Source organism: Atractosteus spatula, chromosome 3 (assembly GCF_055471065.1).
Source record: "Atractosteus spatula isolate fAtrSpa1 chromosome 3, fAtrSpa1.hap1, whole genome shotgun sequence".
Lineage (NCBI taxonomy): Eukaryota > Metazoa > Chordata > Actinopteri > Semionotiformes > Lepisosteidae > Atractosteus > Atractosteus spatula.
The window spans coordinates 50,136,499-50,162,470 of record NC_142708.1 but is presented as its reverse complement, the minus strand read 5'-3'; the positions used below and the strand labels follow the sequence as shown (position 1 = coordinate 50,162,470).

Here is a 25,972-nt window from a genome sequence, read left to right as displayed (position 1 = left end):
TAGATCTGTGTTTAGAAACACTACCGTAGTTATCATCAGCCTCGCTTTCAGTCAACTCCTGCTTCTGACCTGGAGATCACATGGGCTGTCTTGCTCTCACTCCCAATCTTCTTCCACGTTTGGTTCATTAATTGTGGTCGGTCTGGCGACTTCTTTAGCAAAAGAGGCCTGTGGACAATTATTCTGTCAGTCACCACAAACTACTACAGCTACAAACAGCAATTTTGACTCTTTGCCTATTTTATGAAATAAGGGATAACGATAAGCAGGATATGCATGCAATTTAAAAACCACATACTTTTCGAGTGTCTACTGAAGCAAACACATTCCCACGTGGATTATACCCACAAGTACCACGGGCACTGAATGCAATTTCCTCCAGCCAAGACGGTACTTCTTGTTGTGCCTGAAATTAAAATCAAATTCAGCAACAGATATTTTTGAGGAACATCAATATTTTGGATAGCAGATGAAAAAAACTTACATCTGAGAGAACCTTCACAAGGGAACGCGCTAAAGGAGTATCGTAATTAGGGTCGAAGAAAGAGACAGCTTTCCCAGTATTTCCACAACGTCCTGTCCGGCCAATGCGATGCACATACTCGTCAATGGAAGACGGGAGGTCAAAGTTCACAACATGCTGCACGTGCTCAATATCCAGTCCTCTGGCTGCCACTGAAGTCGCAACCAAAACGGGACATTTGCCGGTACGGAAGTCTCCAAGAGCTTGCTCTCTTTCTCTCTGCTCTCGATCACTAAAAAAAAATTAATGCCATAAAAAGTCTTCTACAATGGTAGAGGCATTCTCATTTGCAGTTTTACCAGAAATGAACAAAAAAAACAATCGTAGGCATGCTTGAATTTGTAAAGGTAAAACTGCTAACATACCCCTAACAAAAAAAAAAGCTTAAAACACATTCAAGAAACCTGTAGCACACACACAAGTGTTAAAATCTCCATCCTGGAAACATTGTGTATTTCTACCCTTCACACCCCTCCCAAAATGAAAAGGAATACCTACCCATGAATACTTGTGGTGGGTATTTTTTCTTGGCAGAGAAATGTAGCAATAAAATCTGCTTTTCTTTTAGTGTCAACAAAGACCATTGTACGCTCGTTACCTACAATAAATTATGCAAAAAACAATACATACAACATTAAACAATTTGAGAATTTCTCAAAAATCAGCAAAATACAATATCAACATCACGATTTGGGAGAATTAAACAAAAATAATCAGCATTCCAGAACAGTAGCTAAAATATTTCTAACTGTACACTCACAGTACAAAGCTGTTACCCTTTTGCAGTGTTACTCCCACACCCCAGTTAGTGTATTAAAACATCTAGAAACTTCATTTTGTTTTGATTTCAACAGATAAACGCAAACCTACATTTTAAATTCAATTATGAAAAGGAGACACTGTACAACAATTTTACAGGATTAAGATCCTTTTAGGGGGCTAGTTGTTTACAGACCTACATGTTAATTGTGCATTTAAATTTGCTACATGCAACCAAACTAACCAGTTCCACATTGCTAGCATTTTGGGTGTAAATCTGAGGGCTCTGAATTGAATCAATTAATGTGGTCATTAAAAATCCCAGGGCGTTTCTCAAAAAGTAAAAAAATATTTGTCATGGCATCCTCAGCACTCTCAATCAACAGGAAATGATTCCTAGCAAATTAATGCTAAAATTTACTGGACATCAGCTTACTTTGGCCACCCCTGCATTAAGTTCAAAATGAATTTTACTTGTATCAAACAAAACTCAGTGTGAACAGCACAGAAGCATTTACTTTATCCAAAAGGGTTGCTCATAAAGAAATCGGAGTGCCAATGTCAGTTTGGAGATCACAAGCACATACATTTCTAAACATTCAACTCCACACTGAACAATATTTGTTGCCAAGAAGAATAAGGTTATAAAACAAATCTGCTTTGGTACATCATATTCAAAGCTATATTTCATAATGGACAGCATCCTTCACAAATAACCATACACTAAAAAAAAAAATCGAAGAAATGTATAAATGCATTGTAGTTATTTGTTTCTATCACTTACGAACCGTTCACTAGGAAAAACCAGTGGACTTTTCCGACTACAACTATCGTTTAAAGAACTGTTTCAGCATCTATGGTCAAACCCAAGTTGTTGACAATCATGTAGAAAATTTCACACGTTTGACCGCCATGGTCTTGCCAGTTTTGAGCATGTCAAGTATCAAATTGCTTGGTTTCAACATATGTACACATGACGCCAATGCAACAAAAGGAAATTTAAAAAACAGGTCAGTCACAAGAAGTTGCAAAGGAACAGGTTTATTCCAGATTTAAAATTTAAGGTCCAATTTTTTTCTATGCCCATAAATGTACCATGTTCAATGCATAAAAAAATGCCTAATATAATAAATATAATAAACAGATCTCAATTTCATTCTGGAAATTTGTCTGGGAATGACATTTACCAAGTTTGTTAAATTCACTGTATCCAGAAGTTAATCAGACAGCATATACATCTTACACAAAAACTCACTTGAGACTTGGCAGCATGTAACACCTCAAAATCCCAACATGCCAGTGGTTTTGTTTTGGGGAAGTACTATTATTATACTAGAGTACTATTATTCCATTGCTCTTTCGAACTCGAACAAACATTTAAAAAGCAAAATGAGCATAAATCAAGAATCAGAAATATATTAAGCAACTTAAAAGTTTGGCTTCAATATCATTTGAACTAAAAATGTACAGTTTCCCCAGTTATCTACATCTGTTTCAGTTTTGTGATACAGCTAGGACATTTAAGTATTGATGATGGAGATTACCTGTAGTTTGCAGTATTTCAACAAGCTTCTCTCGCTTTTCAAACTGGGTGACCTGCTCTACATATTGTTCCACATCAGTACATGCACCTCCTACTTGGCCAACCACAAGGAACAGGTAATCAGTCTTCAGAAACTCTGCAGCCAACCTGTAACCATTAGAGGAAAAACATGATTGTCAGCCTTTGGAATCACCAGCCTCACAGCAAACCCTAACTGCAGAAGCAAAGCTCTTCAGAAATTCTTTAATCATGGGATGATAAACTATGGACAAGGGGATAACTGATGTCTGACCATATCATGGGGGGGGGGGGGGGGGCTAGATAAAATGCACAGCAATTTACCCTTTTATTTCCTCTAAATATAAACTTGTTTGGGAAATGTGATGTCAAAAAACTGAATTCAAAATCTAAACTCTGAAGTAGCAAAGAACAATACTGCATGGTACACTTCCTTTTCCTCCCTTAATACATATACCTTCTGTGAACCCCTGGGAATACTGCTATTTTTTCTCCAACAATAGCATCTTCAAATGGTTCCAAGAAAAGGCAGATCTCCATAACAAAATAAACTGATATTGCTAATTTCTACAAAGTCAAAATTACGCACAAAATCTTGAACTTTGTGAGAAGTACTGCATGTTATCCATTTTGTCGCAAACCAGTAGTCTCGCCACAGGCAATAGTTCACTGAAATGTGATGTGGACTTTCCTGCTCACAAGTCACTGTAAAACTAATCTTGTCCTTACTTCAAAATTAGTTAAAAGTTTCTGTAACAATTAACTTACTTTGTTACCAACATTTAGTAACAGGTCTGAGAAAATCTACTTTAATACACAATTTTTACAATACTGACAAAATGACCACGCAGTAGAGAAAGTTACATTATAGTGAAAGGCAATGCTCTTGATTATCCAGTAGTATTAAACAGGGAAATCAACACAAATCACTTTAATATTTGCTTAACCCAAATGATGGGTAAGCAAATATTAAATTTAAAAAATACATCAGCAAAAATAGTTCTGTGCTACAATTAGAAAAAAGATGCACTTATTTAAAATACAATACATCAATCAATGCTGAACTTAAGATTCTTTATAAACAACCCCTTGACAAAGTAAACCCCCTTGGGTTTTACGCATTCTTTCTTTGGCAAAGGCACAAGATTCAGAACTAATATATATATATATTTAGGCCTAGTTTTTGGTGGCTATGCACTAGGAAGCAGAGTTCACACAAATTGTAACTGGCAATAAAATGAAGTTATTAAAAGTAGTGAAGCTGTGAATATTGCACTATCGAAGCACATAAGAATGTATACAATGTCCCTTTTAAACAACTGATTTAATTGATTGATTATTCAATCAGCAGATAACCCAGCAAACTCACAAAAAAGGCCTTCAAGTGCATTCACTAAAGTGCATTCATTAAAGAAACATTTACAGATTAACAAAGTTACAGATCTTTTGACAATTCTACAAGCATTTATGTTCTGTGACTTAAATGCTTTTGTCAGAGTGCCATCTCAACACAAATTTCTATACTTCTAGCCTCCTTTTCTATTTATACACAAACAGAAGAGAAGTGCTATTTGCTGCATAAACACCAAAGAACGTTGTTTAAATGGTCAAGACTCATTTTACTTTAAGATAATTTACATTATTTGTATTAGTAAAGTTATTATTTAGGAAGGTTACCTCTGAATTTCATCTGGGTAAGTAGCACTGAACATGAGAGTCTGACGATCTTCTTTTGGAGGCATACCAGGTGACGCAACCAATCTTCTCATTGCTGGTTCAAACCCCATATCCAACATACGATCCGCCTCATCTAGGACCAAGTACCGGACTTTGCTTAGGGCAACCTAGGGGAAAAAAATTCTCAATTAAAACAAAAGGCTTTTAAGACATTTTATAAATCTACAGGATACGGACATGATACTGACAAGGACAGTACAGTGTATGAAAGCCGTCATTCGCAGGATAGAATCCAAAACAAAGAAGGCACAGTCACCATTTCCTGTGCTTGTTATAGCAAATATAATTTCAAGTATTGAATATTTGCTATTGAATCCCCCACGTACTACAAGCTTGCATACATCAATGAAGCACCAATATGTTGAGGCGTGCTGGAAGTACACTATTTTGGGGCTGATTGAGTGGCAAGGACTTAAAATAATGCATTAGACCAACATTAAACTTACTTGGGTTTTGTTTGTGCTTGGATGTCCCAAGAACAGACATTTCTAGCAATATTAGCTAGTCGGTAAACACAGTAACAAAATATTACGTAAAATATTTAGAGCAGCTGTGATGTCAGTAAACACTCAATCATGTATAGGGGAGTACTTACTGATCTGTCCGACAGTGCCTAGATAGCGATATCGATAGTGCTACACTGTACGACAGGACAACCGCTAGTTGGACAATAAATAGTGAAATCTTTCATCTCGGATGTACTGCCTGAGGCCAACAGAAAAAGTGCCAGGAGTCTACCCAACAGTCAAATATTGGGAACGAAGCTGAATAAAAGTTGCAGTCCAGTTTGTATCCAACAAGGACACAAGGATTTCTTACTCTCCAAGAGCATCTTCACCTCAGGTGTTCCGAGATTATTTCAGGTTGAGCACTTGCCATTAATTTGCTCGAGGCCCTGTGATCTAGGGCTTAGTAGTTGGCAGATGCAGATTAAGAGCATTCAACAAACATCCCTAAAGAATCTGAAGTGTTACCTTTCCTCGTCCAATGATATCCAAAAGTCTTCCAGGAGTCCCACATAGAACATTGCATCCCTTCAGCACCTCACGGATTGAGTAACCTGTGCTTATTCCTCCATAAACAACAACAGGTCTCACACACGTCCTAACATGTACCAGGAAAAAATAAAATAAAAGGAAGTGGTTTTAAGTTTCAAAAACCAAAATTTTAAGTGTACGGGTTAATCAAAAGTAATATACCCCAGTATCCAAAAGGTCAATAAAATACTGAAAACCTCAAATTCATTCACCTCCTGCTGAGCAGTCAGTGAACCCAAATTCCAAAGTTCTTAAAACCACAGGGACATCTGTAGATGAAATGTGTTAAAACATTCATTTTTATTTTATAGGCTATGAATAAAACGTTAGGGCATTTACATATGAAGAGATGCATTAATGTTACAAAGTGAAAAAACCCATTCAGCAATGGAGTGAACAGATTTTACAAGAACAGAAACAGCAGCAGAGCTAAGAGCTAAGCAAATAACAGTACCTTTCACCCCTTTTAAAAGTTCTCTCTAAAGGTTGCATTGCAATGTTTGACACATGTTCGGTAATCACACTGAAGCATAGGCTGAATAGCTTGTTTACTTGCAACTTATCTACACCATCCGATAGTAGTGAATCAATACGACAATCTCATCATGCCATTTTTTTAAAGCAACTAATGCAACTGCTTCAAAAACTTGGCTTGGTAACTTGTTCCCACAACCCTGAGGAAAAATGTGGCTCCTGCTCTTGTTTTACTTGTAAAACTTATGGTAGTTTCCACTTGTGACCTCTAGTTTGAACTTCCTATGCTGAAGTATTTTGTTAATACCTTAGAGGATTTCATAAGGGGTTCAAGTACTTATCTGAATCTACTTTTATTTTGGTCACAGTTATACTTTTACATACTTAAGACTGTTGTGGGCAAAGGTTAAGGCTTTACAGGCCCGAGACCCGAATATTCTTGACAATCTGTGGAGACTGCAAATGTGCAAAGCATGCAAGAAGACCCAAGAATATTTCTGAGCTAAAAGAGTGAGAAAAATTCCAAAAGCAAGAATAGACTTGTTTCCTATAAGCAAAAATTTGGAAGCTGTAATTTCTGCCAGTGGACACATTACCACGTACCAAGAGCTAACCACTGCCCAAATGTTTGCACAAGCTATATTAACGGTTTTATCTTGAAAATCTACAAATCTGTAAATACTAATGGTGCTTTAAAATGGGCGGTATGATGTTTGGTTTAATTTTGTACCATGTACAGGTCACTTTCCGTTCATTTAGATTCACTGGATGCCTACACTTCTGCACACAAGTTTTTGATGGCCATATCAGATAAAATTTGATTAAAGCTGGTCTAAAGGGGGGGGGGGGGGGCTGAAATTCCACACTTACAAAATGAACACAAAAGAGTCTAATTTTTGTATTTATCCATTGTTGCACTGAAATCCTTGTGTAGACTTGCACAAAATCATGTGCCACAGGAACACTCCCTACAGTACACTTATCCAACCCATTTTTCCAGCTTCTCATATGTAATTACTTTTCAGAATACTTGAAATTGTTTTTCATTCATGTGTAAAAAATGTATTTCTTTGGAAAGGGTGTATAGGCACTGTACATGGAGAATACAGTAGGAGACCAATCTGATCACTATCCAAGTCAATGTAGTTTTAATAAGGCTTAGACAAACGCAAACTAGAAGTGATGGGTTTCATGTCCAACTGTACCATTTTTGAGTGGGAGATAAAAATGGGCAGAATCCTTAATATAGCAAAACGTCAAATAGCCAGTCTAACAGATCAACAATAAATAAGAGAAAGTTTAGCCCTAATTAGAAGGGGTTTGGCTATTCAAAGTCCTGCATTGATTAAATCTGCATTATGAAGCCCAGTTGTTTACTTACCCATAAGCAAACTTCCTAGCTTCCAAATAAATCTGGTTGATAAGCTCTCTTGTTGGCGCAACAATTATGGCTTCAGGCTCTTGAACCTCACTAAACCTGCTGGCAGCAACACCATCAGCCATCATCTTTTGCAATATTGGCAAAAGGAAAGCAGCCTGCAATGAAAACAGATGGTTTATTTTGACTGATTTCTGTGCAGAATGTCATTTATAATTCTAATCCTACGAATCACTCAAAAGCCAGACAAAAGCATATCCTTCTGATCTATCGATGAACAATTTTCATCGGCTCTGTATGACCCCTTGAGCAGATCAGGAATCCCAAATTTCAAAAGTAATGCCTCTTTACTGCACAAAGCTGACACTAATTTCATCTTTTGGACATCATTATTATAATAGTCAAATGAACTCAAAAGGACAACCTGTCTTCATCATCGATCCTTCAAGAATAGCCAAGTGCACCACAGCACTGCCCGAGGTGAAGCCCAGCTTAAATCTGTGCCCTAAACTCCCCAAACAATGTTGTTACAGCACTTTGGATAGACTGTTTTGGATGCAAATGTTTCTGACTGTACATCAAAATTCACCTACAGCTAATCCATCTATGCTCTTTTGATTCAACAACTTTCTCCTTTGCAACCCTTCTTACATTTTAGGCTGCTGGGGAGATATTATGCATGGATATAATATCAGATATCTCCAAATGAACAACATAGGCCTCACCGTTTTTCCAGATCCTGTCTGTGCACATGCCATCAAGTCCCGTCCTGACATAATGATGGGAATGCCATACTTCTGAACTGGAGTAGGCTTCACATAGCCCGACCTACTGACATTCGTGCTTAACGTGTTACACAGACCAGCCTCGTCAAATGTCTTTGAAAAGGGGAAAAGCAATAAAAAAAAAAGATAAGGTCAACCAGTTCAAGACGGAATAGCATGAATGTCACACCAAACCTATGTTTTGATTAAATTCATGCAATATGGACATTTTGTGTCCCAGGTAGAAAAGTTGTTTTATGACGCTTGTAAATCGGTCACATGAGAATCAAATATTATCTAAAGAACGTGGCATACCCTCCAAGGAAGCATTACAACTATAAAGGTTCATGTTTCAAGGCCAGTTAAATCACTAAATTAAATGCTTAACCTAAGAATTCCAAAACCCATTTAGAATGCTGCTACATTTCATAATGTCTATTTTAGATGTTTCTACAGCGCCATGACAGCAGACTTCAAAAACTGTTTTTAATATAGCCAAGTATTTAACTCAGAACTAAGAACAATCAGCATGCTGATGTTTCAAGTAACCAGATGTATCCCATAACTGTAATCATCCCAATATCTAGCCTTATTTCTCCCTTCTTCTCCATCTCAGATCAAGTTCTAAGTCCTTTTTTGTGCTTATTTGTGTAGCTTCATAGAAGCAACGGAGATATTGCAAACTATGGCACAGGTCATAGAATGTTCATTTAGACAAGTGATGAAAACGATGCTGGTGATGATGAAAATGAAACATTCATCATTTAAACCAACAGTTTTCCTTTGTTGATAAAGTCAACATTCACTGGGAGAGCTATGCAGTTTAGGTGGATGGAGACAGATTTGGCAAAGACCAACTCAGGAAAAAAAAAAGCTAATTAAACCAATTACAGGACTGGCTCTCAATGAATTATCAATAAAATGTTTGCTAAACCTTTTCCATGTGCGCAAGAGGGACAGCTGCTCCCTTCTTCCGATACACAATTTTGAAAGACCAGTCCTCAAAAAACAAAACTAGGGCTTTGTTGACTTTTTTTCCCTACAATAAATTAATCTACTTGTTAATGTAGTGGAAAAGAAGGGTAAATTAACATTACCTATTTCAAGCTTCTATGTTGACACGCGACTGACAATACACTTGTTGCATACAGACTGAAATCCTAGTAATCCGTTTCAACACAGATAAAGGTTGTACACATCTGGGCAACAGTTTTAGGTAAACTTGAATCTAGGCTACAGTTAATGTTCAAACTATTCAGAAACTCATGTCCCCAGACTCCCCTTGCTTTGCAATCGTCCAATTTTCCTAAATGATCAGCTACTTAGATGACACCCCTACATAAAAATATATCTTTCAAAAGAAGCTTTGATAATGCTTCTTAAAGCTCACTTGATTGCTGAACATAGTTTTTGTGAAATTGTATTTTATATAGATTATTAATATAGATGCAATAGGCCATTTATATATTCCTTTTTCATTACAAAGTTTTTTTTAGATAAACAGTCAACATACACATTTCTGGGATGCTAAGGTTTCACAAGAACACAGAAGATGCATAGAAAGGACTTCAGAAAATGAAAATTATAACAATCAAAACATCAGCAGGCAGGGGATGTCGTAGTCCAGATTGAAAAACACACCGGAGAAGACTTCACACCAAAAATGGAAGATTTTGGGGCAGAACTATCCGATATAAAAATTACTTGTATTTCCTATCACTTCCATTCCTGTACATGGTCACAAGCACCTAATTAGCACTTAATTACTGAAAAACTAGCTGGAAATATTGGCACTGGAACGCCGAGTGGAAGGCCAGTTTACTGGCACTTGTTGCTGGAGAAAAAAATACTTACAAGAACAGCCATTGGAGGATTAGCACCTGACACTTCCACTAGGATTTCATCATATTTGGCAAAGTTGATCCCAGTTTCATAATGAGAAAAAATGGAATCCTCATCTTCAGGAGGTGGGGGGGGAACATAATTCACTTTGGGTGCTTAGAAGATGAGGAAAAAAAACAATGGAGGAAAAAATCCAAAGTGAAAAAAAGGTAAAGGAGTAAGGCCAAGTTAAAAACCCACACAGCTAAATTAAGTGCACAGAATTTAAATGATGATCATGCGATATGTAACTTGTGAAAGAAACTAGTCTGTACCAATGCCAGGTTAGTACAGTCAATACAAACTTTTTCCTTACACCTTGGTGTCCAGACTTATAATTAGTAAATCAACTTATGAGTAAGCATAGCTTATACCAAGAAAATTCACTTTTGCCTTTATAAGACTTCATTAACAATTCACAAATATTTTTTTTTACCACAGGAAAGAGAAACCAGTGTGCCAATTCACCGTTAACATTAATGTGGGACAAAAAAGTTATTTGATTTGCTATACCAAAACTAAATTGTTTTTGCTGACCAAACAATACTAAAATAAAAAATTGAAAACAAAATAAACCAACCTGCTTTCTCTGCATCTTCTATACCCTTCTCAGACCGAAAAGATGCTTAAAAGAAGCAAAGACAGGTTTTATCATGAAGCCAGTCTAGTCAACTAAAACAGCTTCCCCAGAGACGGCATGTGCCTGTTGGCATAACCATGTTTTCATTAAAGATCAAAGTGGCACAACATTTTAAATATTTACTGCATCACAAAAACCTACAGTCAAAAAACATTGTGAGACATGGAACAATTTTGGACATGAAAGCTACAGGAAATAATTGGGGGGTTAAAATCTTTGCTGCATAATGCTTCAACATCTTAACTTTTGCTTTGAACATCACACATTTCGTAGTCAGCGGTCAAGAGATTTATTTGCAAGTCACAATGGCAAAGGGCCTGAATAAGCCAAGCAGTCACTGCTACATAAAATCAGCACCTCATTGAATTCAAGACCATTTAACCCAAGCTACTCTCGGCTGACTTCAAGCCACCACCTGCGGAACCCAGACTTGTCAACACCTAAGGTCACACACCCCAGCAACTTCTGCTCATACGGCTCAAAGGCACTCCAAAAACCTTTCTGCTTTCAAGGCAAAGTTGCAGTCCCTAAGCCTTTTGTTTCTAATGGCTTAAAAAGCAGATACTGCCTAAACTGAAACTAATGAGCATTTACTCTTTGCCCACAATAACCCAAGCAAGATATACTTTGAAGTGTTCTCGTTTTAAGTCCTGTAATGGTCATTTAAAAAAAAAACATCTATTAGACTGAACAGCTTTAAGGTGTTCTGCTTATCTATTGATATGTATCATTATCCAAGTAGGGAGTAGGGCTTGCCTAAGTTATCATCCTGTGTATACATCTCATCACCACTTCTTCAGGCTTCCGTTTACATATGTACATATAAAATATGTACTTAAAACGCAAACTGAAATGGAACTGTTTCAGTAGTTCTGACAACTGACCAGCTACTTTGAAAACTAAAATTTGTTATGCAGAAGCCTGAAGGGTGAATTCAGGTCCTACACGGGTATCACACAAGTTGCACACACCACATCATAAATGCATTTCAAACCATGTAATGTAAAACTACGTAAATGGGGAAAAAAATAACGACTAGCTATACAGCTCCACTACTAAAAAGGTGATCAATAAAAACAGCGTACAACTTAATCACCAATTTTATCCAGACTCTCCAGTGACTGTTAAAACCAGTATCCTGGCTTATTTCAAGATACACCTGGATGTATCCCTAGATCAATCGACTGAGAAATGAGTTAAACTAGGGGCTCTCAGCATAGCAGGTTTTATAGGAAGCCTTCATATAGTCTAGATCTAAAAATTACAATTTAATTGAGATCAATGAATCGAGTGGCGTTTAATTAAGTAACTTCCAAGATTTGGCACAAAAATCAGAATATTTTTTGGTGCTTAAAAGACTCAAGTTCCTTTCACTGAAACGTGGCACATTTAACTGATCAATTGCTCAGTGTTCTCTTTAAAGAACTGGCGATTAAGGGCAATATCTGGACTGAGACTGTCCAGCATCAGGGTTGGAGAACCAACATTTGCAAATGCGTTTTTTGAAGGGCTTAGTAATTAACCTTACAACTCAAAGATCTACTCATTACTCACACCGTATACAGTCACTAAACATGACTCATGTCTTAGTTTCCTTTCCTGCTTGGAAGAAAAAGCAGCACACCTTGCCAAAGCTAATGCACTAAACATGTAAAAATGTCTTTGAATGTCATGCTCCTGTTTAACTTGAATGGGTTCAATTCACATCCATGTTGAAGTGTTTATACCTTTTTCAGCACAAACTTCTTCATCCCTTCCTCTATAACCACCTAAGAAAAAAAAAGGTGAAAACTCGGTAGCTTGGTCAGGGGTCATTTACACTGGTAATACTTTCAACTAGGACACCGAAGGCAATATAAAAATCCATTCAAAAAACAGATTAAAAAAATGCCACCATTTTAAAACTTGAATTTAAGATTAATTCCTCTATTCCAAGAACAGGGCTTACAGACCGAGATCCAGCATCCCAGATGAAATTTCTCACCTCGGGATCGTCCACGTCCGAACCGCACACCTCCTCTGTCTTCCTCCGCACCTGTGATGGGAAACAAACAGTGAGGTCCAGCATTGGGTCTTTTCATAATGGCAACACCCATTACTCCTGAACACTAACAGTACTACAAACAGTGATACGGTTACAGACATTAAACAGAAAAACAAAGACAACCCACTTCCAAAATTAAGGAACTCATTTCCTATGCACAGCTGAAAGCCCACAGCGACTCAGAGGCTGCACTGAAGCTTCATTAGCATGAATGAAAAAGTGCTCTCTCTACAGAAGGCTCTGAGCCATTAATGGAAATCAACATCACAAGCCATAGCTACATTTTCAAATTCATAAAGAAAAGCGGAAACCATTTGAATGCTCATTGCAAAGGACAAAATATCAAAAGCCAACCCACACAGAATGTTTCCAAATCCTCCACTTCTTCCTCCAAACTCATCCGAGAAGCTGGAACGACCACTGTTGTCTAGGCAAGAGTTGAAAAAAATGAAACAGTCATGCCATGTTTAAACAAAAACGATAGCTGTGAAACATATATACTACCTTACCCTCTCTGAATGCTCCTCTGCCTCCACTCTCCACCCTGCGAAAACCTCTTTCTTGCTCACTGCAGGACTCAAAGGAAGAGCTACCTCTGTACCCTGCAAAATTAAATCAAATTGAACATTTGATTCCAAAATGTGATTCAAATCTTGCCTACCCCAATTAAACGTTTTCTTTATGCATTACATATAAAACCAACTTAATTCGGCTCTATAAAATTTAAATTACGCCACTTTAAGATAAAGATGACCACCTGACATGTTTTCTGATTGAGGACAAACATACCTGCAAAGTTAAAGTTCCTAAATCCTCCTCCCCCTCCACCTCCTCTCTGGGATCCTCTGCCACCTATTGAGTAAAAGTTACAAAAAGTTTTAAAATGAAGCCCAAACCCTTCAAATTACCAACAAGAACAATGGTCTTGCACAAAAACAAAAAACTGCCTTCAAAATAAGATTCTTACAATAGCAACTCAATACAAGTAGCTCATTTTGAAAAGGGCAGCATTACTTACCTCTCTGATTGGAAAAGCCACCTCTTACATTACTGCTCCAGGAGCTCTCATTATCTAACAATAAAAGAAAATAGCAAATTTGAATTAAATACACCCTTGGCCTTTTTCATGCAATACTGAATAACTGTAATAGAAGTACTTTTTCAAAATACTCACTTCCTTCCACTCACATTGCATTTTGTTGCATTAGAAAATATACATGCCTAGATTTTAAATTTTAATACTTAGAACCAAATTTGAACACTCAGACCGAACACCAATGAAAGGTTAAACACCACCAAAAAATAAAACTGTTCAAATAAGTCTTTCACTCCCTTTACCGTTAGTAACGATGCACAGAATTACTTTTGACAGGCCACACAATACGTTGAATGGACTTGATCTGCAGCGGCTCACATGATTTCTGAATAAACACCTATTTCCATAAATTCACCAGCAGGGACTAGGGTGCGGTCACAATTGAGGTGAAAGTGGAAGAGTAAGAGACAGGAAAAGCTTCAGTCTGTCAAAGACTTAAGACGGGGAGAAAAATCCATCTTTCAGCAGGAGAATAACACAAACAAAAAAAAAGGTGAACGTCCTTGAGTGGTGCAGTCACAATTCAGACATTAATTCAACAAAAGAGATGCGTCAGGACCTGAAAATTGCAGTCAGTAATCCCCAACCAACTTGGCAGAACCTAAGCCTCCCTGCAAAGAATAAGGAAAGAAAATTGCCCTGTCCTGGTGTGCAAAGCTGGTAAACATTCCTACAGAAAGTCTTGCAGCTATAGTTACTTCTAAATGTGCATACATCAAGGACCGACTCAAGTTAGCAAAAACTGATGCAATCAATATTTTTGAATGTTAAGTTTATGCAGACAAGCTTTCACCCATTAGTGTTCAGTTTGAGCCTTCAGGTGTTGACAAATATCCACAATTAAAGTTAATTACAAATGTAACAAAATGGGAGATTCCAGATGTTATACAATTCTTAACATAGGATATTACATCTTAACAGATAGCCAGTTAATCTACTTTCCCCGCCATGATAATAAATGCTAAAACCGAAGACGCTAAAAAAAAAATCCAGCATGTACAACATTTAAAAAAAAAGGGATGTGGATTATGAAACCTTTACTATTAATGCAGAAAGCATGCCAAAAGAAAGAATATGAAAGTTAACACTCATTTATTCATAATGAAAATGAAAACAAAATACTCGTTAACCAAAATTAAAAACAGTATCAAACTAAAAAGGCTTATAAGGACTAAAAAAATAATTCAAACATTTGTGAATTACATAAACGATATTTCCAATTAAAAAAATGCGGGAGTATAAAACTATTGTGCTTGTTAAAAGAACTGCTAGGGATAAGTCTGTATTGTGAAACAGAAGGCAGAAGCCCTTTCAATTCCTACTTGGGCTCTCCCACGACCCTAAACACTTACCAGGGTTCCCACTCAATTTTACCAACAAAATTCCAAAACTTTTCCATAGCTTCTAACCACAGTTCCATGACTATTTCTGCACTTCCATGACACAGATGGCCTTACAACTGTTATAACAATTTGTAGGATTTAGAGCAGTGGTATTTCATTCATTCCTTGGGCCCCTGTCCTCTCTTGCACACCTGATTCAACCAAGGGTTTGGCGATTTGATGATTAGTTCTTGCAGGTGTGCAAGAGCTTGGGCTAGAGGAAAAATATGTAGGCCAGTTCAATACCACTGAGCATAAATGTGGACTACAACTTACAGAATGACAAATATATCCAAGTGTAAGGTCACCCTTATGATTTATTTCATAGGAAATTTGTACAAAAAAACATCAAAAAAATAAAAAAGTGCCTACAGTTGCTATAGATTAAACAATTTTCATTTGAAAAACATTCTTGCACAGCACTACTTTCCTTTTACCTGAACAGCATGTTTACTCCTAGAACATTCCTCATCAGTAAGGAAAATGTGGCCTTTTTCATTCTTGAAATGCTTCACTGCGTTAACACAAGCTATTTTCTGTCTTAATAACTTGAGTACCTCAACATCTTGACAAACTGAACATGGTAAATGCAATATTAATATTGAAAAGTGTCATTTGGGAGTCAATGGATTTTTTTGGTCCACCCTCTGAGAGCGCATTGTGCATCTTCTCTATAATCTCTCAAGCAGCTGCATGCCCCATAAACTACGAGCCTACGTACCTAGCTTTCACTTCTCCGCCATCCCAAATCCTCACGTGTAAATCCATTTTCATGAGTTGCAGTGCGCAAAAAAGAGTCTCATCAAAATGCAGGGTATATCCTGCTTGTCGGGACACTTCTCTGACAAACAGCAATTTAAAATAGGGAGCTATTCTGGTAGTGGAAAAACATGCGGATTTTGTTTCACAAGAAAATTGAGCTGCGATTTCGCGGTCACAGAACATTGTTTTAAACAGCTGCCAAACGCTGGCGCACGATTTGTACGAATTATGTCAATCAATGACTTTCAGCGCCCACAACACTTCAGCAGGAAGTACATCGTTAGACATCTGTTTGCTTGTCTGTCTCGCTGCGTGAGGTGATCGTGCCAGCCTTCGCTGCACTAGCTGCAGAGGAGTTGAAAAAGTTGCCGATTCCACTTGTTTCTCTTGTACCCTTCTCATTGTCAACCTGTTTTTTACCCTTCACGCGACTTTCTAGTGCAGCTTCACCCATATTCTTCACGTCAATTTTCCCCACATAATTTACATCTCACACATCCTGGGTCTTCATCTTTTTGGAGCCATAGCTTGAATTTTTCATCTGCTTACCAGAGGTCACTGAAAACACATTTACCCAGCATTCAGCAGCCATATCACTCTGCAACTCACAACTGGCAGCCCACTGAAGCTTAGCATGTGAGTCTGGTCAGTACCTGGATGGGAGACCTCCTGGGAAAAACTAAGGTTGCTGCTGGAAGAGGTGTTGGTGGGGCCAGCAGGGGGCGCTCACCCTGCAGTCCATGTGGGTCCTAATGCCCCAGTATAGTGACGGGGACACTACTGTAAACAGGCGCTGTCCCACGGATGAGAAAACCGAGGTCCTGACTCTCTGTGGTCATTAAAAATCCCAGGGCGCTTCTCGAAAAGAGTAGGGGTGTAACCCCGGCGTCCTGGCCAAGTTTCCCATTGGCCCTTACCAATCATGGCTTCCTAATAATCCTCATCTCTGAACTGGCTTCATTACTCTGCTCTCCTCCCCACTGATAGCAGATGTGTGGTGACCGTTCTGGTGCATTATGGCTGTCGTCACATCATCCAGGTGGGGGCTGCACATTAGTGGTGGTGGAGGGGAGTCCCCACTACCTGTAAAGCGCTTTGAGTGTAGTGTCCAGAAAAACACTATATAAGTTTAAGCAATTATTATAATGTTGACATGGGCGCTAGGCTAGCTTACGGGTCACTATAATGTTAGCAATGGCAAGGCTGCAGCCTCTTTTTAAAAGTTCACTAACTTTCAAACAAAATTACATGTTAGAGCTATGATAATTTTGGGTCAATTAAAAATTCTACGACTTTGCCAAAACTTAATGGATATTTTATCATTTTCCCAAACTTTTCCTGACCATGGGAACCCTGACTTACTGAAACACAGCAGTCTCATGCAACCAACTCCACATAGTTAATTCAAGCCAGTACAAAATCTGAAATATTTTGTCAGTACCAAAACTACAGCAGCCAAGATGCCAATTAAAACAAACAAGTCAAGCTGATTCACGACAAAAAATAACATCTGTTTACTAGGGAAAAACACCAAAACCAGGTGTGGATACGTCAAGTAAAGGCATGTTTCGTTTAGAGGTCACACTGTTCGGTATCCGATATGCAAATTACATTCACAAGAAAAAAATATTCTGCCTTATGACTTCAAGACGCATGAAGGGGTAAAGATGATAAATCCATGTACACGTCTTAATGTAGTACTGTTTAGCCAACAGCGATGTTAAACATGTTTGTCAGAAATAAAAGGTTAAGGCAGAACACAGTTTTATAGGTGGAATAAATGTTCAGCTATACCACAAGTCTACCCCAACAGCAATAATGTAAAGCATTAAATCCATTTGAAGAGAAAAGAATTTAAAAAACATTCTTTGTTCTGATAAACAAAGAAAAACAAAAAGGTAGTATTGTGCTGCTAAGCTACCATAGCACTGACACATTTCTGTAGTTAATTTGCACCTAAAAACGAAACCAGAAAAACATTTAATTTCTAGTACGCAACAAAACAGTTACTTAAAAAAAAAATCTTCCCAAAGGCAGAAGCCAAGGAAAGAACCGTTTCATTAAATTTAAATGTCCTGAAAAATACCTGAATTTTTTTTTTTAATCTAGAGCCCTAACCACAAACTCCATTTTAAGAATTCTGGTCATCTTCGGGCTTTGGAAATTTAAAATGTGGCTATGAAGGTAGCTTTGACTTGGTGGTATCAAACAATCGGGAGAAGTGTTGCTTTAAGAGGACTGTTGCAAGCTATGAATGTTTGGAATTAAGATTCAGGAGCTGGATGTAAGTAAATCAACCAAATGATTAGAAAAGATAACTTAATAGGTGTTTTTTCCTATGATGCAGTTGTTGACAAAACTACATATTAAGGGTTTAATTACCTATTAATACTAAACAATTGACAAAGTGATTTCCTTTTCTAGGAAACTCTTACATCACCTTCCATGCAGACAGTTTAAAGCTGCACACAGGCTTGGGGTCAAACACTCAAATTCATGAAAATTAATTTGCCTTTTTATTGCACTTCTGATATTTAAGAACAGCAACTGGCACAGCATCTGTTCTTGGATCAAAACATGCTGCCATCACACAAACCAGGAGAAACAAATGGCCTGCTTGTTCTTCTATGGGCAGGTCTCTGGAGTGAATGGTTTTTCTTTTCAAAAACTTACCATTTTGACTGTCAGAAGGCCTATCTGAATAGAAGCTATTCCAGGTTTTTGTTTCATTACCTGCAAAACAGAAAAAACTGTCAACATGAGACATCTCCACAATACAAACATGCTGTTCTGTCCACTTGTTTTAACTAACCGAATCTGGGATTCTTCTTGTTTCTCCCAAAAAAAGAGAAAAAGACCAAACACGGTAGCAAAAACAACTCGGCATAAAGCTCTACTTTGACACTTGAGGAAAGTTCTTCATTCTTGTGCAGAACACAAGCCTTTGTTAACGGATCTTCATACATTTTTGGAATAAGGTATGTGCCCTGTCAATGTTTAAACCATTCTAAAACTGAAACTCATGAAAACCCCTTGGAAAGCTTTTTGAAAAACACTTAAAAAAACGGAAAATTAAGCTCAAATAAAGGCACAAGTGGGGCTCTACAAATACTAGAGGATATAGGACTTGGTAACAGTAATTTTCTTGATGTCTGAACAGGACTTCTGATTTGGATTACATTTCCCACAGAAATAGAAATAACTGCTTAATAAAATCTCTAGAGTACAGAAAATGTGACCAGAAACTTTACCAATGTATTTAGCAATTGTGAAATCACTTTATGATTATAACGACTGTTGACATTTACACTTCAGATAGTTCAGCAATTAACTTGTGGTATGGGAAAAAGGACACTAGGGGGTAGCATTCTGCCACTATCAAAAGAGAATTAATTGTAAATAACAAGGACTGCAAAAAAAAGCGAAGTAAAAATTAAATCTGTAAATAGTTTTAAGAAAAATGAATACAACTGCTCAAGACAACAGTATTTATTTGGTATTTGAATATTTCACAACACACAAATTGTTAAACCTTTAAGAGGTTTGGACATAGCTGAAAGACGATGGAGGATATTGACAAACATGTCCTATTAGAAATTCTGCCTTAAGAACCACTTTTCAACTCCAAAAGTAACATCCATTCTTTGGCAAAGGGACATGGCCCATGTACAATGATCACAGAATGAAAATTAGCAAGCAACTTAAGCTGCACAAAATTGAGTTAAGGGGTTCTAAAGATGCAGACATCAAACCTGCAAAGGGAAAATTTTTGAATGTCTCACATGTACTTTGTTTTCCACTTCAGTGAAATCCATTCAAGATCTCAAAAACTCAAATTAGTCCAATCATTCCTTACATTTATAAAGCTCTTTTCTGGACACTCCACTCAAAGCGCTTTACAGGTAATGGGGATCCCCTCTACAACCACCAATGTGCAGCATCCACCTGGATGATGCGACGGCAGCCATAATGCACCAGAACGCTCACCACACATCAGCTATTAGTGTGGAGACGAACAGGGTGACTAAGCCAATTCAGAGATAGGAATTATTATTAGGAGACCATGACTGGTCAAGGCCAGAGGGAAACTTGGCCAGGATGCCAGGGCTACACCCCTAATCCCTGGGATTTTTAATGACCACAGAGAGTCAGGACCTCAGTTTTACGTCTCATCCAAAGGACAGCGCCTTTTCACAGTATAGTGTCCCCATCACTATACTGGGGCATTAGGACCCACACAAGCAGGATGAGCGCCCCCTGCTGGCCCCACTAACACCTGTTCCAGCAGTAACCTTAGTTTTCCCAGGAGGTCTACCATCCAGGTACTGACCAGACTCACACCTGCTGAGCTTCAGTGGGTTGTGGGTTTCAGGCTTTTATTGCTGCAAATCCCCAAGTTACAAATTTATACTTTTTGGTAGCTGTTTAACAGCAGGAACACCAGTCACTTTCCTGCACAATTTTCTTCATTGATTGTCTGCAGTTACCTACCATTTGTCAATGCACTGTAAGCACTCTGGGGCACGGGGTCCTGCAAAGAGACATCAGATCATAAGCAACCTTCATACTGTTCATTACTATTATTTATTACCGTTTTCCAGCTGGACAAAACACTAACACCTTAAATTGAATTAAGTCAACTTTCTGATACCTTTAGGTAGCTGTCCCTGGTTTTTAAGATGGAAAGTTCTTGCATTTAAATGACAACTGTCAAATTAATTTTTAAAATCAAACCTAAAGCTGCTTCAAATCACTCAATTTAATTTCAGTGATAGAATATTTTTTAGCCTTTGATATAAGGAGGGGCATATCTAATGCATTTTCTGTCAAAGCCAAGTTAAAGTTTTGAAAATGGAAAACGTATTATACACCCCAATGTATTGTGCACCCCAAAATAAATTCCAAAAAACCAGGGCTGATCTTTAGCCTAGATTATATATGGGGTTTGCCTTAATTCTTCCAAGACTTCCACTTGAAAGTTTAAAGTTATAAAAGAACGGCATCAGAAGGACAGAATAACCTGTTTTAATGACTACAGATCAGTTTCACTTACATCTGTCATAATGAAAACTTTTGAGCTCTTGATACTCTGGTACCTTAAAACAATCAGCTTCATATCATGACCCACAATGTGCCTACAGCCACTAAGTCAGTGTGTGATGCTGTTAATATTCGCTTCCACTATATCCTGCAACATCTGGAAACTTCAGGAACATGCTACTCCTTTTTGTTGATCTGAGCTCTGCATTCAACACCCTCATCCCAGCACTCCTCCACAATAAATGGTCTCACCTGAATGTTGAATGTTTCCCTCCCCACCTGCCAGTGGATCACCTCCTTCACAATTAAAAGGTAATGTGCGGATGGGCTCTTATTTATCAGACTGCTCATCTATGAGCCTTGAGGTGCACTGGTGCTCTCCTCATTACTTGACTCCCTGTATACCAACGACTGTACATCACTCTAAAGTCTGCAGGTGACACTCCCTGGTGGCTCTTATCAGTAAAGGAGACTAAACCATGAACAAAAGGGAAGTGAATGTCTGCTGGCATGGTGTGTCAACAATCTTCAGGTCAACAGACTCAAAAGAGTGGAGTTTGACTCCTCTCATCCAGGACACCATCCGTTTAAAAAACGTACGTCAGGCAGACGCTACCTGTGCACACACACACACACACACACACACACACCTGTGGACCTCTGCGTATATTGTTTTTATTTTGTTTTCACACCAAGACAGCAGATCTCAATTTCTTGTGCATGCAACATACGATTCTGATTCTGTCATTAAGATCACTTACCACGTTGTCCTCCCAGTCTTCCATGTTTTCTCAGGGTAAGTGCTAGAAAAGAAACCAAAACAACTTTATATTGCAATAGATAACATCCACTTCAAGCAATTATTCACATTCAGGGAAATCAAACTCTCGTGTATTATACATGTACTAGCTCCTTTTGGCTGGCTTTTAAGCTCCTCCTCTTCTTTCTATCACCATGTACAGCAACCTTAAGTTTTGGAACGGTGCTTCATAAACCAAATAAAATCCATAAATACTAGTATTATTAGACCTTCACATTAGTTGTTAGGGGGACTGAACCTTTTCAGCAGTAGTCCACCCACCCCCCTCGCCGGCACAATTCCCGACTAGATCTAAAACACACCCTCACACTGATATTTTTAAATCTCGCCTGAAGACTGACTTCTTCTCGATGGCCTTCAACACCTTACAATTCTTGTACTTTCATAATGTATGCACTTTTTGGAATCTCCTTTTCGCCTTCTATACATTTTTGTTGTGTGCAACGCATGCAAAGACGCTATACAAGAATGAAACCGACTGCAGAGAATGAGGACAATCGCGCATGACACGTTCTGGAAGATTGCAACAGAAACGGCTCACACAGCCCTGCCAAAGCAAAACATCAGATTCATATCCCCTCTCGTTTTTTTTTTTTGTTGTTGAGAAGGCGCCATATAAAATCGTTTTATTTTTACGGATAAAAAATAAGAAAACAAAAGCAACGTCCATCACGGTGCAGAGTCGAGGTGAAACAGGGGAGTTCGGGGAAAATGGTTTTGAATCGGGGATCCTCACCCTCAGTCCAACGGCAAACTACTTATGGTGCATCTGTTCACCTCTCGGTACCCTCTCCTGATTGTATCTGGACTCGCGGAGCGAGTACTGCAAAAAATGTCTTCGCACCGAGTCAAAATTAAGCTCCGGACGCGGCGCTTTTTGTCTTCTGTCGTTTTTAATTTACTTAACGAGCAATTAACACAAGCATGGCCATCACTGAAGGTGCGAACGGAGAGCAGGCTTTTGATCAATTGGAGGGAAGGAGGCGATACGCGTGGGCAGGCGGAATGATTTTCGTTTCCGCTGCTCGCTTGTAGCAAATTAAATTATCATTCAACATCGCAGTGCATCTCTTCTTACCGTGATACGTTGGTCGGTTAGATTGTTTTTTAAGTCGCTTCAAATATTCTCGTTAAACGAGAATACACACCTGATTCCAATCAGCAAAACCCTTAGAAAGGCGGGGAAAACCAAATCTAATACATCTACAGAATATATCTAATACATTAGGCCTAACTACACAATTTAACTGTAGCTCCTTTAATTTAGAAGGAGTCTGAAATCGCTTCGCAAAATACTTTACACACCGAATAACATGCTTACAGAGCTAACCTAAGGGGTCTCGTAGAAACTCCCGGGAAAACGTTTCCTCCCAAACGAGGCGCCAAAAAAGCCAAGGCTGAACAGGCCCGACTTGTGAGCAAACTCAACTGCAATACTAAAATCACCATTTACGTTGTGTATTTAAGAAAAAACGACAAAGCGTTAGAACAATTAACAATCATCTGCAAATAAAACCCATTCACCATTATGCATAGCGTATATGTATCGGCGTCAAAGTGCTTGTATAAAGACGAAAGGGCAATTCAATATTTTAAAATGACAAGAACTACACCTGACGCCAACATACAAGAAAAACAGAAAAAGTACCAAGACATCCAACTACACTAAAATATTCACCATGCGGAAAGGTGCAATTTAAAGAAAACGGAAATTCATACTAGGTTGCACGTTACTTACGGATTACTGATTTGATTTACGTCGTTATTTTATCGAAAGAGATTGACTTCAAAGGAAATAGTTCCTCGCCAACGCCCCCCCACTCCTGCTTCCAATGCGACTCGGTCTCGAAAGAAATCGTATTTCAGCTCCGAGCCTGATTATCAGCGGGAACGAAACACGTGGGCAGAATCGCGCGCGTCCTTCTCCCCGCTCGGCACCGTGACGTCACGACACACGAGCCAAATTTTTAATGGCAGAGCGTCTATCAGCATCTTGCTCCCGAGTTTCGCATCGGTCCTCAACGCCTGTCGTGGGGTGTCTGTCCTCTGCTCCTTTTTCCAGCTGATGAAAGTTTTGATACATTTGTATACTTAGAGGCCCTTAAAGGTTAACTGAGGTACGAAATAGAGGTTCGGACCGGACTGATTCTGTCGTGTTAACTGAAACGTAACCAACTGGAATCTCAGGGGGTTCGTGAGGTTCAAAAAGCATTCAGGGTGGGAATGTCTGATACTTTCTCAGTCCTACCTGTGTCTGTTCACCTATTACACCTATTAAGAGCAGTTAAGAAGCAAACTCTTAAAACAAGTTGGGGAGACACTGCTTAAAGGTAAGCATGTGCAAGTTTTGAAACGACACACATTAGATTAAGGGTATTTTAGAAATAGAAGACCTGTGAAGCTAAACAAGCATTTTGGAGGTTACCTTTTAACTGTTGTGTTTCATAAGTAATTTAAGATTTTTCACTTTTAAATAGGAAAAAAAAACTTGGTTCAAATAAGGAGCTCACCTGGGTCACAATCTCACAGGTACGTGGGCATCAAAGACCAGAATTTGGAAACCATGATTTGGAGTATCCTCCAGAGACCTACACTTCACTAAGAATAAGGGAAAACTCATTTCTGGCTTATCGGGACTGGTTTAATAACTGGTTCTAGTTCTGTATGTTCTGATGCTCTGTTAAGATCTGCATACACACAGGCTTCACTTTTGTCCATCTTTGTATTAGAACATAAGGATGTTATGCACAACTCCTCTAGCTCTTTTTCTTTCAGTAGTTAATTGATCCAAAGCTCTCAGACAGCTTTTTCCTAAAAGGAGTCAATATATCAGCTTCAACAATATCAGTGGACTGTCTGTGCAGCCATATAGCCAATCATGGCCTCCTAATAATCCCCGTCTATGAATAGGCTTCATCACTCTGCTCTCCTCCCCACGGATAGGTGACGTGTGGTGAGTGTACTGGTGCACTATGGCTGTTGTATCATCCAGGTGGATGCTGCACATTGGAGGTGGAAGGGAGTCCCCATTACCTGTAAAGTGCTTTGAGTGGAGTGTCCAGAAAAGTGCTATATAAGTGTAAGCAATTATTATTATTGATGTTGTTGTTGTCGTTAATATATTACAATAATAAACAATTCAATTTGATCCAAAGCTCTCAGTTCACACTATTCTACGAGAGCTTACCAGTGCATTGTACATTTTAAACAGTATACTTTTAATTTTTTCTGCTCATGTATAAGGCATTAAGTGCTTTAGCTCTTGATTATTTAAAGCACTTTCTGCTTGAATATAGTCTAGCAGATAACTTTATACTTTACCTGCTAAATCTGACCTTTTTACTTGTTTATTTCACTTTGCTTTTAATTCTGTTGTGTATTATGTGTGCTACTGTAGAACGCTCAATGTTTCTTGCAAATGTCTCAAACACCAATTGCCTTGTTATCATTTACATAAGATTCTTTCATGTGGACCATCTTATGAGCCCAAGGCAGCTTCAATATTCATGTACATTTTCCTTTTAATAAGCATTCAGATTTGGTACGTTTGTCTTTACACTATACCATTTAAATTATTTTCTTATTAAGTTCTGTATTGTTCGGGTAATGCAAGCTGTGCCCTGTTTAGGATATGTTCTCGTTATTTGGTCGTGTTCTTTTAGGAAAGCTTTATGGCCTAAGAATAATGACAAACATAGGAACAGGTAAAGGTTTATTCCATGCTGAAATGAAAAAAAAGAGAGCGTTTTGCCTTTTTCAGGTCCCAAACATACATATGACGTATATATATAAACATAAAAACGAACAATGACAAACATGACGATGACAATACCCCTCTCCTTTTAAAAACAGTAAAAACTAAATCTTCATTTATATGCTGAATTAAACATAGATGTGAATACATTATTGTGCGCGAAATAATCACATTTCTCTTCAGTCAGGTGAGACTCACGAATTCTTCCTCATCTCTTGGACTGGCTACACAGCCAGGTGTAAAACTCAGCTGACTGAACTATAGGCATTCTGGGTAGTGTAGTTGAATTGAGAGTATGCTCAATACCTGTCCCTTCTAAA

General features: G+C 38.3%; 1 protein-coding gene across 1 annotated transcript; it reads right to left on the bottom strand.

Moving 5' to 3' along the window:
* Nucleotides 1–96: 96 nt before the first annotated feature.
* Nucleotides 97–21,863, bottom strand: ddx4 (DEAD-box helicase 4). Its single transcript, XM_088910482.1, has 20 exons — nt 21,840–21,863; nt 20,530–20,569; nt 18,712–18,771; nt 13,817–13,870; nt 13,588–13,650; nt 13,308–13,400; nt 13,157–13,225; nt 12,739–12,789; nt 12,482–12,523; nt 10,695–10,739; nt 10,088–10,230; nt 8,195–8,347; nt 7,473–7,627; nt 5,555–5,684; nt 4,521–4,687; nt 2,827–2,972; nt 1,022–1,121; nt 485–755; nt 299–406; nt 97–168 (listed from the first exon to the last, which is right to left on the bottom strand). Exons 1-20 carry the CDS (start codon nt 21,861–21,863, stop codon nt 97–99), a joined length of 1,986 nt encoding a protein of 661 aa, XP_088766608.1.
* Nucleotides 21,864–25,972: the final 4,109 nt, after the last annotated feature.